This window comes from Caretta caretta, chromosome 1 (genome assembly GCF_965140235.1).
Source record: "Caretta caretta isolate rCarCar2 chromosome 1, rCarCar1.hap1, whole genome shotgun sequence".
In the NCBI taxonomy this organism is placed as follows: domain Eukaryota; kingdom Metazoa; phylum Chordata; order Testudines; family Cheloniidae; genus Caretta; species Caretta caretta.
The window spans coordinates 118,540,989-118,559,820 of NC_134206.1; the positions used below are offsets into that span (position 1 = coordinate 118,540,989).

An 18,832-nucleotide genomic window follows, 5' to 3' on the forward strand; every position below is an offset into this window, starting at 1 on the left:
CTGAGTATTGATATATTGGGGCAAAGTAATGTGCCAGGAGAGCTAGAATTTTACAGCAAGCTTGGGCCTCTCTTCTTGTAAACCCTTGAACCTAGAATCTGCTGCTAGACTAGTTAAAATGTTCAAAAGCGCCCGAGGGGTATGACGACACAGCAATCAGGAGGAGTAATTACAGCATGTGTAGGCATACCTGAGCTAACTGTAATCGAGCTACTGGATAGAAAGAGCAGTGTAGCTGCAGCAGCCTGAGTTAGCTGCCCAGGTGTATATCCAGTGTCCTAGAGAGGATTGTACTGAGTGGCTAGTCAAGGGGCGCTGGAACAATGTGTATAGTGGGGGTGCTGACAGCCATTAAACCAAACTGTAAACCCTGTATATGATGGAAACTTTAAGCCAGGGGGTGCAGGAGCACCCCTAGATCCAGCACCTATGGGCTAGTCCATGCTGATGTGGTTACACTGCTATTTTTTAGGCCATGTCTGTGCTTACCAGGATCAACGCTGCGGTGATCAATGCAGCAGGGGTCGATTTAGCAGGTCTAGTGAAGACTTGCTAAATCAACTGCAGAACGCTCTCCAGTACTCTGGTAAGGTAACTTGACGGGAGAGCATCTCCCATTGATGCAGAGCGGTGTAGACACTGCAGTAAGTCGACCTGGGCTACGTCGACTCCAGTTACGTTATTCACATAGCTGGAGAAGTGTAACTTAGGTCAATTTACCGCGGTACTGCAGACAAGGCCTTAGTGAGCTAACTCAATCAAAACTAGCTTGGGTATGCCTACACTTGCTGCAATCCCACCTTCTAGTCGTAGTGTAGAAACACTCTAAGTGACTTTTTCAAAAGTGGCTTGAGCTTTTAGGCTCCTAGTCCTGTTGACTTTCAAAAAACTCTTAGGATCCTAACTGCCCAGGCCACTTTTGTAAATGGGGACATAAGCACTTTTGAAAACTTTACCTTAGTTTTACCTAAAGACTTGTTAGGTGCAGTGCCGATGGGCAGAGAGAGCCTTTTGTTCTGTAAAGGGGGATCTTTGGATCAGGTGCTACCTGACCTGTCTTAATTAATTACATCTTAGGCTACTTCCCCAAAATCTTGAATTGACAGATGGAAAGAATCAATATTTTTCACAAACCCAGATTTCAAAGTGTCTAACTTTGAGTCCAGCTTTAATTTTCTAACATCCAGTCTCTCAAAGTTTAGTGGAATTCTTCAAATATCATATGGATAATTCACACCAATTTAGAGAAATCTGCATTCCTGAGAGTTTGAATAAATACGTTTTAAATAGAAATCAGTGTTTTTCAGGTGGCTTTACTGTAATTGGTCCTTTTCTAGACTGTAGCTGTGAGTTGTGGTACTCAAAGTACAGGGTCATACATTGCAATTTGTGATATCATCTTCTCTTTGAGGTTTCAGGTAAATACAGATTAAGCTCAGATGGTGGATCATACTTCTGCAAGTTTATTTGATAACCAGAAAGGTATCACTTTAATTTTCTCCCCAGACAAAACAAAACAAACGGGTGCACAGCTGTGTTACACACACAGTTGGAATTAGCGTGAATAAGAAGGCCTAATCATACAGCTGTGTAGTGTGCTGCTTCCAGGCTGATTAGATTACACTATGATCTTGGTAAAGCAAAGACCCTACCTGTCTGTCACAGGATCTGAAAATAGTGCTTCAGTCTCCTGCTAGCTTGTCCTTGGATTCATTTATTGATTGAACTGGTATGCATAAAATAATGTGAACTCTCTAAAATGGATTTCAGGGTAGAAACTTTTATTGTAATTCTGATTTAGTTGTACTTTCCATATAAGGTGTAACTTTACAGTGTTTGATTTGCACTATTTAGGTTGTGTTAAATGTGCATAAAGATAGACCTCTGAAATGTAACTAAACAAAAACTGTAGTTAAGATCCATGATCCACAGTAAGAGTGCAAATTTTGTTTTAGAGAGCTGTTTGTTTCCATAAGAATACAAGTTAAACACTTGCTTTGAAATCCCATGTCCAGGGAAAGTGTTTGTTATTGAGCACAAACTGATTTTAGAGCAGAAAAGCAATTTTCTTCCCTCTTCTTCCCCCAGCCTTGTCTGATGTCCACATTGGACTCGGAGCTTCCCCTTGCATTTCAACATTCTTTGTAATCGTGATAAAATCATGAAAAGACTTGTGATGTTCATGAGATGATCTGTTTCTGGACTCTGAAGTCTTACTAGAAAACCTGTGGCTGCAGCTTTCTGTAGTGCAGTAAAAAATCAAATCCATTTTATTCTCGGTGGCTTTATTTTTTCCTCCTGAAATGGTTTTGCATTGTTTGAAGCTGAAAAATTGAAATAGAGAGCTTGGTAGTACTATTGTTTAAAAGAATGCAATGAACTTGAAAATCATATTTACTTCTGAAATTTTTGTTCCATACATGGTATCAAGAAAGACCTATGATTACTAGAATAAAGTTAGTAAAACATGTTTTTCTTTTTTTTTTTCTAGTTTGTTTTATTTGATAGGCTTGTATGGACAGTAAGATTTGCTTTTCCCTGTAAAAGTCAATCTGTTTCTTCATGGTTAAGAAGACCCTTAAACATCAACGGGGAGTGGTGTGTGTGTGTGTGTGTGTATCTGTATAATATGTAGGAAAAATAATTTTAAAAAATATAAGGACTGTTTTAAATGGTGCTCTATCAGAAACATAAAAAAACTAAAGAAAAAGTTGATTTTAAAATTCAAATTGTGTCCCTTTAGAAAGTTCTTTTGTTTGCATGCTTTTATTGGTTCATTCAGCAGGAAGCACTGTGCAGTTGTTGTATGTTACAAGTATTAAGCGGAGTTCAGAGTTTATATGATAGGAAAAAACACTTGGAAAGCAGCACCATTTGAATAATTTAAGTAGCTTTCGTCCCTTCTTTAATATTAAACTTTGTACTCAATCTTCACCAGGTTCGTGTACAAGTTTTGGCTAACTTGCATAGTTTTTGTAGCACTCACTGATTTAATTATTGAAAGATCTATTTTTGGAGCTTGTTCAGTTAAATTTCAACTTATGCCATTGCAGTAGCACCTCAAAAATAGACGTGCTAAAGTATAGTAATGAGGCTACCTCAGAAAGATTATTGTTATGCTTTTATGTCAAACGAGGAAATTGTTTTAGCCTGCACTAAATACTTAATATTTTTCTCTCTTGAAGAAAATAATCAAAATACAGGTGTGAAACGTGCATAAATTGCTTATTCTGCATCACTGGTGCACCTTTGTTTTACTGCCCTGGAATCAGCAGCAGATATGTGAGATCAGAAATCTAGACAACATTCTTACTTGTAAAACTAGAAAGCACCTTCCATCTTACCCAAATTGAAAATAGATTGGGGCCTAATCTAAATCCCACATAAGTGTATGAGAGTCTTTCCATAGACACAAATGGAAGTTCAGTCAGGCTCCTAATGTATGATATTAATTATGAAAATACAAAACTAACTGAAGAGGGAGACTTCAGATATATATTCCAGTGACTCATCATTGGAGTTTGTGAATGAACCTGGCTAAGATCTTTTTTTAAAATATAATATATTAAAAGGATCTTAGTTTTGGCTTCTTAGTATTTTGTTTTTATAATATTTAAACTGTGGCTAACCTAGCCAATCTGGGGAGTGAGTGATATTTACTATTTTCCTTTATTGGAAACGTAGTGAACATTATGGAACTGGTAAGCAGAAGTACAGAGTGAAAAGAGGAATTGGCTGCTGTGATCAGTCATTCAGGGACAGAAAAGGGAATTTAATTTGCACAAACTGAGAAACAAGATAAATGCCCGTCATTTTTCATGTACTTACATGGCTTCATTATATGGGTGCATTTCTTGTATTCTCTAAAAATAACCATATTTTACAAGTCTGACCTTTTATCAGGATTTTCAGAAGTGCTTGGTCTAACTTTTGCCAGTGACTTAAATGGGGCCAAGGTGAGACCTAAACTAAACGCTTTTAAAAATTCCAACTCATAGGTTTATGATCAGGATGAAAAAATTAGTCTGGGCTGTTTCTTCCTTTGTTAATCACCTGGTCTTCAATATTTTGAAACTTGCAGGCTAGACTGTGCTATGCCATTGCCCTACAGCTTCCTCTGATGACTGGATGCGGACTCATAGGGTGCTCCTAATTGTATTATTGTTATTGGCAAAATACAGAATTTTAAGACCATCTTATAGAATTAGAACTTTTTATGAGGCAAAAGGGAATGCACATTTTAAGTGCTCATCTTTTGTAGTTGGAGGAATTCTGATTTTTTTTTCTGATTGTTTTTCCTGTCATAGTTGGAGACGGTTTGGTACTTTCTTTGTGTTATATTTTCACCTGCCAATTCATGACTCCAGTTCAAACAGCTGGCAATAATATGCTAAGACTTGTTTTACTCAGGAGCCAATTATTATGGAATAGACTCTGAGACACAATGCATTTGAGACTGTTCTAAATAATACATGTTTATGTATTCTAACCATAGCTTAATGACAGGTTTCAGAGTAACAGCCGTGTTAGTCTGTATTCGCAAAAAGAAAAGGAGTACTTGTGGCACCTTAGAGACTAACCAATTTATTTGAGCATAAGCTTTCGTGAGCTACAGCTCACTTCATCGGATGCATAGTGTGGAAAGTGTAGAAGATCTTTTTATATACACACAAAGCATGAAAAAATACCTCTTCCCACCCCATTCTCCTGCTGGTAATAGCTTATCTAAAGTGACCACTCTCCTTACAATGTGTATGATAATCAAGGTGGGCATTTCCAGCACAAATCCAGGGTTTAACAAGAACGTCTGAGGAGGGGGGGAGGAAAAAACAAGGGAAAATAGGTTACCTTGCATAATGACTTAGCCACTCCCAGTCTCTATTCAAGCCTAAGTTAATTGTATCCAATTTGCAAATGAATTCCAATTCAACAGTTTCTCGCTGGAGTCTGGATATGAAAGTTGCTATATTACAACAAAAAAACTTCAAATCCAGACTCCAGCGAGAAACTGTTGAATTGGAATTCATTTGCAAATTGGATACAATTAACTTAGGCTTGAATAGAGACTGGGAGTGGCTAAGTCATTATGCAAGGTAACCTATTTTCCCTTGTTTTTTCCTCCCCCCCCCCCCCCCAAACGTTCTTGTTAAACCCCTGGATTTGTGCTGGAAATGGCCCACCTTGATTATCATACACATTGTAAGGAGAGTAGTCACTTTAGATAAGCTATTACCAGCAGGAGAATGGGGTGGGAGGAGGTATTTTTTCACGCTTTGTGTGTATATAAAAAGATCTTCTACAGTATGCATCCGATGAAGTGAGCTGTAGCTCACGAAAGCTTATGCTCAAATAAATTGGTTAGTCTCTAAGGTGCCATAAGTACTCCTTTTCTTAACCATAGCTTTAAGTTTCAAAGCTTCTGTTAGTCTTATGTATATATGGCATAACAAACCAACTAGAAGCATAAAAACTTGGTCTTCCTGGTCCTCTAGTCCCTGGTGCATTTGAACACTTCTCCATTTTACAAGCCAATATTGGAGAGCTTTGTTATAATTTTGTTCTGTGCTTAATCTGAGGGTCTTAAACATGAATAGGTCTAGTAGTGATAAACTAGTCTCAGTGAGAGTTGGTGCTGCTGTTGTTAAAACACGTCATTCTCCTTTTCTGTGTGTGTTCAGGTCGTTTGGTGGGTGCCCTGGATGCAGTGCTAGATTCTAATGCACGTGTTGCTCCATTTCGAATTTTACTTCAAGTTCCGGGATCACCAGTTTACTCTGCCATAGCATGTGGTGAGTTATTGAATGGATCAGAAGTTTACTGGGCCATAGCCGCTGGTGAGTTACATACCAATTAAAAAAAATCCCCAAAGCTAAATTCTGAGCATGCTCAGTATCTGCATGTCCAAGAAGCTGAAGGTAACCAAAATTAGTAACCTCGTGTGTGTGTAAAGGCTACTGGCTGTGACTTGTTTAACAACTAAAATACTTATTGGTTATATTTCAAGGTATTAATAACATAAGGGAATGTTTTCTTCTGTTAAGCAAGAACAAAAAATCTGGCTGTTGCTGCCTTCCAATTTTTCTGTCTGTTACAAAATGTCGTCATTCCATTCACATATTTATCAGATAGTAGCCTGTGCAGGACACTTGCAGCAGGAGGCTTTTTGGTCTGGTCTGTCTTCAACACGTGTATCAGTAGTTAATTTTTACCTGCAGTTTATTTAAAAAAAAAAAAAGTCTCCCAGCTCCTCTGATCACAATAAAATCTCATGAAAGAAATTATTTTAAAAAATACGAAATGTTTTTAAATAATAAATGTTTTAAAGTATCATAGTGCTAGGTGACCCATAAGAATAGTGCACTCTGAAGACTTGAATTTGCTAGTCTTTAAACTAATTCTTAATGCAATGTTTCCCATGCTTTTCAAAGCTGAACACTCTTTTAGAAAAATAAACCAGTTGTAAATCATAGCAACCCTGCTATGTGGTGTTTAAAGCCTACCAATTTTAATGTAGGCATTTTTATATACTTTATGTGCTCTCCTGGCTAGTCCTTCATTCTTCCTCCTGTTTTGGAAAATGCTGGTGTAGATCTTCATAATATATTTCCTCTCCTTTTTTTCATGGATTGAGCAGTGAAATAGTTAACAATGTTGACATTTAAAATATCACTAACGGTGTTAGATTTAGTATTAATTGAAATTAGTGAGGCAGTTTACACATTAGACTGGTTGTTTATGGCTTACAGAGAACTCTGGTAGATGTCGCTTCATCAGCTGCACACATTTCACGTTTTGAAGGTGCATGCGTGTGTGCTCTCCCTTGTATCCCCTTGAGGAGGTGCTCCATGCACTGGAGAACACTGCCCTATGGATGCCTGTCTGTACCTCAAAACCACTGTATGATTTTTAGTGTATTTTGAAGATACGAAATTGGAGCGAAGGGTAGTAGGTCAGGATTGATGTGCATTGTTACATTTGTTTGGGGAAGCTTGCAGAGAGTCTGTTCTCCATGTTATTTTTGGCTATGGTTAGGTGCTACTGTTTCCTCATTTTCATAATTGCTATTGATTTGGTACTCTTTTTTTTGTTTATTTGAAAGGTAAGAACACACCACTAAAGAGAGAATGTTTTATGAAGAGAATACTTCATGCTCTTAAATATTGCTCTTGTAATGAAGAAAATGAGTTTTGCATTATAAATGCAAATCAGTGTTCATCTCAAAGAATGCTTAGGTCCCTTTCTCAGTAAGATATAGGTAATACCTCTCTCTCGGGTTGATCATTACTCTACTCGTTGCAGATTTCTTCAGCCTGCTAGGGCAGCTGTTTTTTTTTTTCCCACTTCACTTGTTTGACTAGAATGGTTAAGATTTTTTGTATAGGTTATAGAAGTTTTAGAAAGCCTTTAACAAATAACTCTTTAAGATCTTGAATTGCCACCCTTCACCAAATGGATTTACAAGATGTATTGTTGTAAGTAACAGTTAATTTTTTCAAGACAGTAGAAGATAATTCTGGTTGAATAGATCAATATTGCATTAATCTATACTATGGATTCAGCAGCAGAGGGGGAGCTAACCAGTTTATTGCACTGAATGCAGCATAAATGATTGCCTGCCTTGCGTGCATTCAGTGCAAGCAGCCCATGGCTATCAGAGACCAAGTACAATCTCTTGACACCAGAGTTGCTGAGCTGGAGGAGCTAAGGGAGACAGAGATGTACATAGACAAGACTTTCCGGGACACAGTAGAGCGGTCCCACTCCCAGTCTGACAGCCTCTATGGTGTTGAGGAAGATGAAAGTCTCCGGAAAGGAAAACATCAAGCTGGAGTGGAGAGAAACAGTCACATAGTTGGGACATCCTCGCAGATGATGCCATGGTATCCTCTTGCACTGAGGATCCCCCTCTGAGGGAGGTGACTTTTTAGGAACAGACAGATAATAGTAATGGGGGATTTGATTATTAGAAAGATAGGTAGTTGGGTTTGTGATGCTTGGGAGAATCCATGGTGAATTGCCTGCTGGGTGCGAAGGTTGTGGATCTCTCAAGACATCTAGATAGACTTATGCGTAGTGCCGGGGAGGAGCCGGTGGTCATGGTACATGTAGGTACCAGTGACATAGGGAGGGATAGGAGAGAGGTCCTGGAGGCCAAATTTAGGCTGTTACTTAAAAGATTTAAGTCCAGAACCTCCATGGTAGCATTCTTTGAAATGCTTCCAGTTCCATGTTCAGGACAATTAGACAAGCAGAACTGCAGGGTCTCAATGCGTGGATGAGACGATGGTATTAGGGAGGAGGTTTTAGGTTTATTAGGAACTGGAGATCCTTTTGGAAGGGGAGAAGCCTATACAGAAAGGATGGGCTCCATCTAAACTAAAACGGAACAGGATTGCTGGCATGTAAAAGTCAAAAAGTTGTAGAGGAGTTTTTAAACTAAGAGCAGGTGAAACAGTCAACAGGTAGAGAGGAGCACATGGTTCAGATAAATACATCCCTTAGGGGAGGATCTATTAACATGGATTCTCTCTGTCCTAGTAAAGAGGAGTGGATAGAAGTTGATAAAGTACAAGCAGGAGCTGAAGAAAAACAATCAAATGAAAAAGAGTCCCATTCAATTACATCGCACAAAGGCAGACAGCTAAATATTGACAAATTTTATACTTATATACAAGTACTTTTATATACAAGTGATAGAAGTCTAAATACTAAGATGGGTGAACTTGAGTGCCTGATATTAAATGAGGGTAATGATATAATAGGCATCACAGAAACTTGGTGGAATGATGACAATCAATGGGACACAGTAGTACAAGGAAACAAAATACATAGGAATGATAGAGTAGGTCATGCTGGTGGGAGAGTGGTACTATATGTGAACGAAAGCAGAGTCAAATAAGATGAAAATCTGAAATGAGTGAAACTGTACCAAAGAATCTCTATGGATGGAAATTCCATGCTTGAACAAGAAGAATATAGCAGTAGGAATATGGTACCAACTACCTGACCAGGGTGGTGATGGTGATTGTGAAATGGTCAGGGAGATTAGAGAGACTACAAACAAAGAAAACCCAATAATAATGTGAGATTTCAATTAATCTCATATTGACTGGGTATGTCATCTCAGGACAGAATCCAGAGATAAAATTTCTAGACACCATTAATGACTGATTCATGAAGAAGCTAGTCCTGGAACCCACAAGGGGAGAGGCAATTCTTGATTTATTCCTAAGCGCACAGGATCTGGTCTAAGAGGTGAATATAGCTGAACTGCTTGGTAATAGTGCCCATAATGTAATAAAATTTAACATCTTTGTGTGAGGGAAAATACCACAGTAGCATTTAACTTGAAAAAGGGGAACTACACAAAAATGAGGAAGCTAGTTAAACGGAAATTAAAAGGAATAGTGACATGATAGTGGCTCAGATTAAATGTATACCCCAAATAAAAAAATAATTAGAGGACCAAAAAAATGCCACCATGGCTCAACAGAATAAAAGAGGTGGTTAGAGGCAAAAAGACATCCTTTAAAAATTGGAATTCCGATCCTCGTGAGGAAAATAGAAAGGAGCATAAATTCTGGTAAGTCTTGTGCAAAAAATAGAATTAGGCAGGTCAAAAAAGCATTTGAAGAGCAAACTAGCAAAAGAGGCAAAACTTACACCACATTTTTTTTAACGACATCAGAAGCAGGAAGACTGCCAATCCGTTAGTGGGGCCATTGGATGCTAAAGGAATAATTAAGGAAGACAAGGCTGTTGCAGAGAAGCTAAATTAATTCTTTGCATTGGTTTTTACTACTATTGTCAGACACACAGTTGAACATGATTTGTTGGGGAAGAGTCAACACTGCTTTTGTGAAGAGAAATCTTGCCTCACCAATCTATTAGAATTCTTTGAGGGGGTCAGCAAAAGGGTAATTCAATTGATATAGTGTATTTGGACTTTTAGAAAGCTTTTGACAAGATTCTCACCAAAGGCTCTTAAGCAAAGTAAGGAGTTTTGGGATATGAGGGAAGGTCCTCTCATGGATCAGTAACTGGTTAAAAGACAGGAAACAAAGGGTAGGAATAAATGGTCAGTTTTCAGAATGGAGAGAGGTAAATAGCAGGGTCCCCTAAGGATCTGAACTGGGACCAGTGCTTTTCAACATATTAATAAATGATCTAGAAAAAGGGGTTAATGGTGAGGAGGCAAAGTTTGCAGATGATACAAAATTACTCATAATAGTTACATCCAAAGCTGCCTGGGAAGAGTTGCAAAACTGGATGACTGGTCAAGAAAATGGCAGATGGGGAAATTCAACGTTGATAAATGCTAAGTCATGCACTTTGGAAAACATAATCCTAACTATACTTATTAAATGATGGGATTTAAATTAGCTGTTACCACTCAAGAAAGAGATCTGGGAGTCGTGGATAGTTCTCTGAAAACATCTGCTCAGTGTGCAGCAGCAGTCAAAAATGCTAACAGAATGTTAGGAACCATTAGTAAAGGGGTAGATAATAAGTCAGGAAATATCATCATGCCACTTTAGAAATCTATAGTATGCACACACCTTGAATGCTGTGTGAAGTTCTGGTTGCGCCATCTGAAAAAAGATACATTAGAATTGGAAAAGCTACAAAGAAGGGCAACAAAAATGGTTTGGGGCATGGAACAGTTTCCAGATGAGAAGAGATTAAAAAGCCTGGGACTGTTCAGCTTGGAAAAGAAACGACTAAGGGAGGAGATGAGAGAGGCCTGTAAAATCAGGATTGGTGTGGAGAAAATGAATAAGGACGTGTTATTTACCCTTTCACATAACGCAAGCAGCAGGGGTCACCCAATGAAATTAATAGGCAGCAAGTTTAAAACAAAAAGAAGTATTTCTTCGCACAACGCACAGTCATCCTATGGAGGTCATTGCTATGGAATGTTGTGACGGCCAAAAATATAACTGGGTTGAAAAAATAATTAGGTAAATTCATGGAGGATAGGTTGATCAATGCGTATTAGCCAAGATGGCTAAGCCTCTGACTGCTTGATACTGGGACTGGACGACAGGGGATGGATCACTTGATCCATTGGCTTGTTCTGTTCATTCCCTCTGAAGCATCTGATATTGGCCATTATCAGAAGACAGGATACTGGACTCGATGGATTATTGGTGTGACATAGTATGGCCATTCTTATATTTCTTATGTGTCTTTTGTAGTCAAAGCATGTTTGCAGTTTTATGCACACAAAATTCATAAAGACATTAAGAACAATAAAAATTTAACCTGCTTCTGACTAATAATCCTCTTGTTATGCAATGTTGCCTTCAGCAGCTGGGAAAGAAGCAGGCTTCCTGCTAGGGCTGGCAATACCAGTCAGTAACACAGCAGAACCCGACTCTCTTTAGCACAGTGTTTGAAGTTCTCCAAGCTGCCTCTTCTATTGTGGTTCTTTGCTTATCCTCGTTCCCCAAAATTGATACCTGAATGTATTTAGGGAAGGGCCTGGGGAAAAGCTGCTGAGACTCTTCCCCGGTAAGTTCCCACAAAGCTGAAGCCTTGGAGCAGGAAAGCAGGGTTAGGGTTCTACTGTAGCAACGGGGGGAATCTGCTTATTAATTTCTCCCTGTACTAGTGAGGTGCTGGAGGGGCTTTCAAGGTTCCCCTCAACAATCCAAAGATTGTTCTGGACTGAAGGGGGTTACAGGCAGTTTCTACTGCAGTAAAAGTTGGAATGCAGCCAAGGAGCAGCTCCTGTGCCTCCTAGCAATCCCCATGAGAGTACATAATTTTGTATTGCACCCACATTGCCGGATAGTTAACATAGTGTTGAAAAATGGAATATTAATTATTAACAGTCCGCTTAGAAACGGTCTGTGGGCTTAAATGCTAGCTTTCACACGAAGACATGTTCTCTGCCTTTTCAGAGCATTTACAAGCAAAATAAGATGGACAAATTCAAGACAAGGTGGATGAGGGTAATATCTTTTATTGGAGGAACTTCTGTTCGTGAGAGAGACAAGTTTGCAAGCTACACAGAGCTCTTCTTCGGGTCTGGAAAAAGTATTCAGAGTGTTACTGCTAATTACAAGGTGGGACAGATTGTCCTGTGACCGCAGAGGTGTCAGTTGCCCCTTCATTTTAACTGGTCTCCTGCAACATGTGTTAACCCTTTATGCTTAACAATCTGTCTCACCTTGTATTTAGCTGTGACACTCTGCTTACTTTTTTAGACCTGAAGAAGAGCTCTGTATAGCTTAAAAGCTTGTCTCTCTAACCAACAGAAGTTGCTCCAATAAAATAAATTACCTTACCCACCTTGTCTCTCTGATATCCTGGCACCAACCTGGCTACAGCAGTGCTGCAGGAAAGACACATGAAGACAGTTCAGGTCAGGGTGGGTGTGGGGATTATTGAAAAAGTGGGTTCGGAGGAGAGAAGAAGAGAAGTGAGAGGGCGCTTGGCAAATGGGGACAAGAGACTCTAGGCATAGGGCAGAATTAATTAAAAAAAAAAAAAGAATGAAGCATGAGTGAGAAGAGTAGATGACGGGAGGAGTAAGGCAAAAGGATTGGGAAGAGCATAGGGGGCATGAGAAGGAATGAGAGTAGCCAGGGAATGGGTGAGTAAGGCCATGTCTACATTACCACTTATGTCGGCAAAACTTACGTTGCTCAATGTTATAAATAAAGAACACACCCCTGAGCTACCAAAGTTTCCCTGGCATAAGTGGTAGAATGTACAGCACCATGTCGGCAGAAGAGCTTTTCCTGCTGACAGAGCTACCACTGCTCGTGTGGGGTGGTTTAATTATGTCGACGGGAGAGCGCTCTCCTGTTGGCATAGAGCGGCTACACAAGAGATCTTACAGCGGAGCAGCTGCTTCAGTACAGCTGTGCCGCTGTAAGGTCTGTCGTGTAGACGGAGTCTTAGATCATGTTGTATTTGAAGACAAGGAGCTTGAATGTAGGGAGTAAGAGATGGGGAGCTCATGGAGCAGAGGGAGTCACAAAGTGGTGAGGTGACATGGTTCAAGACGAGGAAGATAACTTGGGCAGCATTTTGAACAGAATGAGTGGGTTGACGGTAAGGCAGAGAGAAGATTTACAGCAGTACAGGTGAGAGATGCCCAGTGCTTGGACAAGGTGTCTAGCAAAAAGGAAAATAGGGCAACTGCTATGGAATACTCCTTCTTACTGTAGTCTCATTCCAGACTGCACACACAAAGGCAGACCGCTGATTCATCCCCATCGTGTTTACCCTCTGTCTTCATTGTCCACGCTTAAAAGTTCAATTTAATAAATTGTCATTTTATATTAAAACAGCTCCTATGAAACAGTAGGTCTAGTATTCTTAATTAATATCCTACAGTGTGTGGTCCTCCTAATTGTAAGCAAAGGCCATCTAAATGGCTGTCTTCTTTCTTCATGTTTTCTTCTATTTTTTTTTTTTTTGCCTTGATTGATGATATTTATGAAGTTCCATCGCAAGACCTTCCTGTTGAGGAAGTTAAATCTTGGAAAGTTTCCCTGCCTGTTGGCATTCCTTCTGGGAAACCTAGCAGAGGAAGGTGGAAAATGTTTAGCTAAATTTATCATCTCTGCCGTGTGAGGCGACATGCAGTGTCTTTGATGTTTACAGATCTCAGGTTTTGTGATAATGAGATTTGTACTTGAATTTTCTTTTTCTTCCTCCATGCTCTGCTCTTTTTGTTCACTGTCGCCTCTCTTCCCAGCAGGGCACTGAAAAGAGCACATCATGTCTTCTTTACATGTAGGCTGTTTAATGACGGACCGGCAGGCGCTATCTTGTAGTGGGGTGGCTAGCTTTTTTCCTAATAGTGCTGTTTTACAACTTGCCTCTATTCCTTGCACTTTTCTGGTCTCATGTCGTTACGACACACAACTGCAGCTTTTTTGGAGCAGTGGAGCTCAACAAGCATTTTGCCTGAAGCAAACTGCCAGAGATTAAAATCACGTTTTTGGAGTTCGTATGTACACGTGGTACTTAATAAGAATAAATTGTATTGCTTTTTAAAGAAGTCCATCATGTTTCAAAGCTGCTTCTGTTCACCTACCTCTCTCCAAAACTGCAGACATTCTCATTTTGTCAAGCAGCATTAAAACAACCAAATACAAACTCCTTTGTTGTCAGACATCTTGAGTATTATAAAAGCTTTCACGAGTAGGGTACCAAATTAAAGGTTACATAACCTCCTCCCAAAGGCGCACGTGTGTGTGTGTGTGTGTGAGAGAGAGAGAGAGATCATGTGTTTGTGGGGAGAGGCGGGAGAGTTAAACCTTAAATCAAAAATGAGCCACCTCCAGACAGGGCAGTAAGAAACTTTGTTGTATTTTGTCTGCTTCGAAAACCAGAACAGCATTTGTCTGCAGAGAACTTGTATTCAGATCTTGAAAACTAAAAGTACTAAAAACTACTACTTAAAATAGTATTACTTTTGTTTTCTCTAGTTATGCCTTGAAATGTAACATCTTATTGACCTATTTGCTACTAATAGTTTTCATTTGTGACTTCAGAAACTTAATTTCTTTTCATGCATTATGACACAACTGCATTTAATTTCTTTTTTTCTAGTTTCTTTCACAATTTCTTCTATGTGGTTTTTAATTAGCTCTTTTTACTTTTCTAGGTGCCACTTTAGAGGAGATAAACCAGCACTGGGAGTGGCTGGAGCAAAACTTACTCCATACATTGTCTGTTTTTGATAATAAAGAAGATATTGTTAGTTTTGTCAAAGGGAAAGTAAAGGTAAGAAAAGTTGTCTTGCTTTCATCTTTCCTCTGCCCACTAGTAAAGGAATTGAAAGAACTCTTGATGTTGTGGAACTATACCAGTCTACCAACTGTTTGTGTCCATATTAGCTTTTGCCCATCTAGGCAGTATTTTTGATAAAACGAGGTGACTTTGCAGCTCTATTTATTCTGTACACAATTATGTTTGTCATGAAATGTACATAGCTTTCTTTTTCAAGTCTTGATTCCCACATTCTGTATCAGTGGTTTCATTAGTTTGTTGTCATCCTGCATCAGAAAGAGTTGGAAAGTATGTCTACACAGTATTTTCATCAGATAGCCACATGCCTGGGGCTTACTAGCTATGGTGAAAAATACCTGTGTTACCATGCCTCAGGAAGCTACAGGAGTAACAGCCGTGTAGTCTGTCATAGGCTGTAGTTGATTGGCAGTACATTACATATACCTTTCTATTTAATACTTGCAGGGCCTGATTTTCAGAGGTGCTGAGTGCTTGCAACTGAAGTCAGTGGGAGTGCAAGTTCTTAATACCTCTGCAAATGTATAGCTTCATCTTTCTCACTTCCATTATACATTGTTTCCCATTCTGGCTTCACTCCAATTTTCTCTCCTGTAATAGATCATGATGTATTGTTTCTTGAGTTTTCTTCAATATCTGTCATATCTCTTTTCTTGATCCTACACTAAGCACACATTGTATTCCTATAATTGTATAGCTTCTCCCTTTTCTTTTTCTGCTTCTTTCCTCTCCCCTGATCTCTCTGTCTCTCTCATACTTTCCTAATACATCCCATCAGTTTCTCCTGTCTACATCTATCCACTCACTCTCTCACACTCATCCGCTTACTCAAGATTGGAAATTTCACCAGACACTTAATTGACAGATGGCTGAACCTACTAGCACAAGACCCAGGTGTAAGATGTGATGGGTCCCACTGTCCAGGGGCAGTGCTTATGTGAGAAGCCAGCCTTGATCACACACACACACACACACACACACACACACACACACACACACGGAAGGGGGAGGTTGCTTGGATTTCTAAGAGGGTACTTCCCCTGCACCCATGCTCAAGGGGCTCAATCTTTTAATTTGTAGAGGGTAGTCAGCACAGAAATGCTCTGACATCCTAGATTACTAAGGCCCTATCAAATCATGGCCATGAAAAATGCGTCACGGACCGTGAAATCTGTGATTTCATGGGGGAGACCAGCATTTCTCAAATTGGAGATCCTGACCCAAAAGGGAGTTGCGGGGGGGTTGCAATATTGCCACCCTTCTGCACTGCCTTCAGAGCTGGGTGGCTGGAGAGCAGAGGCTGTTGGCCGGGCGCACAGCTCTGAAGGCAGCGCCCTGCCAGCAGCAGAGCAGACATAATGGTGGCAATACAATACCAGGCCATCCTTACTTTTGCGCTGCTGCTGGCGGCAGCTCTTCCTTCAGAGCTGGGCTCCTGGCCAGCAGCCACCGCTCTCTACCTGCCCAGTGCCACTGCCAGCAGCAGCAATGAAGAAGTAAGTACTGCAGTCCCCTGCTACAATAACCTTGTGACCCCTTCCCACACCTCCTTTTTGGGTCAGGACCCCTACAACTACAACACTGTGAAATTTCAGATATAAATAGCTGAAATCATGAAATGTACTGTTTTTAAAATCCTACGACCATGAAATTGATCAAAATGGATCGTGAATTTGGTAGGGCCCTATAGATTACAGTACATGAATCTCTAACATCAATGATATCATTGGTCCCATCAACTGCAGTTAAACTCTGGATTTATCTGTGATCTTACAGAAATAAAGGTCGCATTAAAAGGCATTCAGATAAAATTCTATCCAAGGACTGAAGACCATTTAAAACATCTGTGTTTAAAAGACTAGTTCCAAATAGTCTGTTGTTGTATCTAAATGTTATCCATAAATGGGGAAAAATGACACCATCACCTACTTGATCCTTGATGCAACATCTGTAAAGCGTGCACCTTGTTGAGAAGTTTTTCTTTATTTAAATTCCTATTTTTGGCAGTAGTTCAGTGATTTATCTTTCCTTACTACACCTTGTACATCCAAGTGCTCTGAAAGGCTTGAATAAAACTCTCATCTTTTAATAATTTTATGACCATGAAAGTGAGAGCAGGACATCTAGAATTCTGCAGGTTTCAAACTGAATAATGGGCCCATATTTTTATTGTTACATCAGCTCTCTGGCCTTTGCTATAGACATCTGGCATATGGGATTACAGTATTCCAGTAGGACTGATTTGTATTCTGTAGCACCTGAAGTAAATTTGCATTTAGCCAAGCAATTTGCACTTAACTGTCTTTCTCACCTCCTTATTTATTGTAGAGCTGTAATAAAAAGACACAGCATTTAATTATTTCAAGACTTTAAAAATAGTTATGCTTATTACAGGTTATCATATACTTCACTGTACTGTTTCTTGGTAATAGTGCTGATCAATATAAAAATTTGGTACTGTAGCTTTGCGCTATGTAAGTCAAATTAAAGCTTCCACAGCCATCATATACTAAGTGAAATTCCAGTCATGTTTATTGCCTTCTCTGGGTTATTTGAAATAATTGTGGTGATCAAAGCAAACCATTATTGGTATGAGATTTTAATTATACATTGTAGTTTGAACAATATTTTTCAGTTATCACTCGGGACCAAAAAGAAAACTGGGTTTGGAAGTGTGGGTAAACAGACTGCAAATAGTGAGCAAATGTCTGTGTAACTTGCACATCAACTTGGATACCTTTCTAAGAGAGAATCAGGATTTTAAAAATGTACTGATAGCTTGTAATAACTCGTTTAGGCAAACTACCGGTTTGCCATAATATATTATCTTGTCATTGAATCAGGCATTGATAGCAGAAGAGACCAGGAGTAAACTAGCAGAGCAGGAGGAGGATCCTGAGAAGTTTCGAGAGGCGCTAGTGAAATTTGAAGCCAGATTTAACTTCCCTGAAACAGAGAAGTTAATTACCTATTATTCATGCTGCTGCTGGAAGGGTAAAGTTCCTCGTCAAGGCTGGCTTTATCTGAGCATCAATCACCTCTGTTTTTATTCCTTCTTCCTAGGCAAAGAATGTAAGTCTGAACATATAAAAACTGTTATCCCTATACCCTATGCAGACTTGTAAACATGTATATCACTTTTGGGGTAATTTTTAAGCTGATGTATTTAAATCTAATCTTATTTATGGTATTTCGCTAATGCAACAGTGAAGAGGTTCTGAAACTTGTTCTGTTTGGATCAACTATCCTGTTAAATTTGAGTGTATTTGCTTTTAAAAATTCCATGTTGTCATTTGTCATCTATTTTTATATTTTACTGGCAACAAACTTTTCTTATTAGTGTACATAGATGATGATTGCTTTAAACTGTTGTTTTTTTTAAATGTGAAGTGGACCGTGGTGGTAATTATATGGTGGAAGTCAGGAAAACAGTTTGCTCTAAAAGCGTGCTAAATAGTTTAGGCCCCAAAGTAGATCTGCCTTAAAATGTTTCTGACTTGACAGATTCTTAAATACCTATTTTTAATACAGAACATAGTCATTCAGAAACAGTCTCTCCCCCATTGGTGTGACATGCGCGCACACACAAAAATAGCCACTGTTAATAGCTGCAGTTAGTACAGAGACATCAAAGGAAGTGTAAATTGGCTAAAAAATCCCCGTTCTTAGAACTACGTGACATCAATTATGCACTTTAAAGTAATGTGAGTAGTAAACATAACACAGCTGTGTCTTGTGCTCCATGTGACGAGGTAGACGGGGAAAACTAGTATTTTCTAAAAGGAATAAAATTTTGTTTTTTCAAGCTTCTGAACAAGTTTTACAGATAAGGGGGAATTAAAACAAACAACTCCCAAATATCTTAAAACTTTTGTCTTCCCTTTTCTACCTTTTAAATCTTTCACAGAAGTGACAAGTTAAAGTTTTAAGAATGGCTTGAAAAATCTACCAGATAATCACTACTAATAAGCCAGTCCAAAAGATATGGTCCCATGTTTCCACTGGAGCCCCAGGGAGCATTCTTATGAGATGCCCTCCATACCCAGTCTTGGATGATGGA

The 18,832-nt window shown here is 39.2% G+C and overlaps 1 protein-coding gene across 4 annotated transcripts in view; it reads left to right on the forward strand.

Moving 5' to 3' along the window:
• Positions 1 to 18,832, forward strand: part of TBC1D8 (TBC1 domain family member 8) — a 73,715-nt gene that overhangs the window by 12,248 nt on the left and 42,635 nt on the right. For 2 of the 4 annotated variants that reach the window (XM_075130459.1, XM_075130466.1), the window contains exons 2-4: positions 5,679 to 5,834; positions 14,630 to 14,748; positions 17,616 to 17,844. In XM_075130459.1, coding sequence (XP_074986560.1) covers positions 5,679 to 5,834; positions 14,630 to 14,748; positions 17,616 to 17,844 — 504 coding nt within the window. The remainder of the gene's footprint in view (positions 1 to 5,678; positions 5,835 to 14,629; positions 14,749 to 17,615; positions 17,845 to 18,832) is intronic. The other 2 variants (XM_048857687.2, XM_048857709.2) reach the window with 2 other exon arrangements.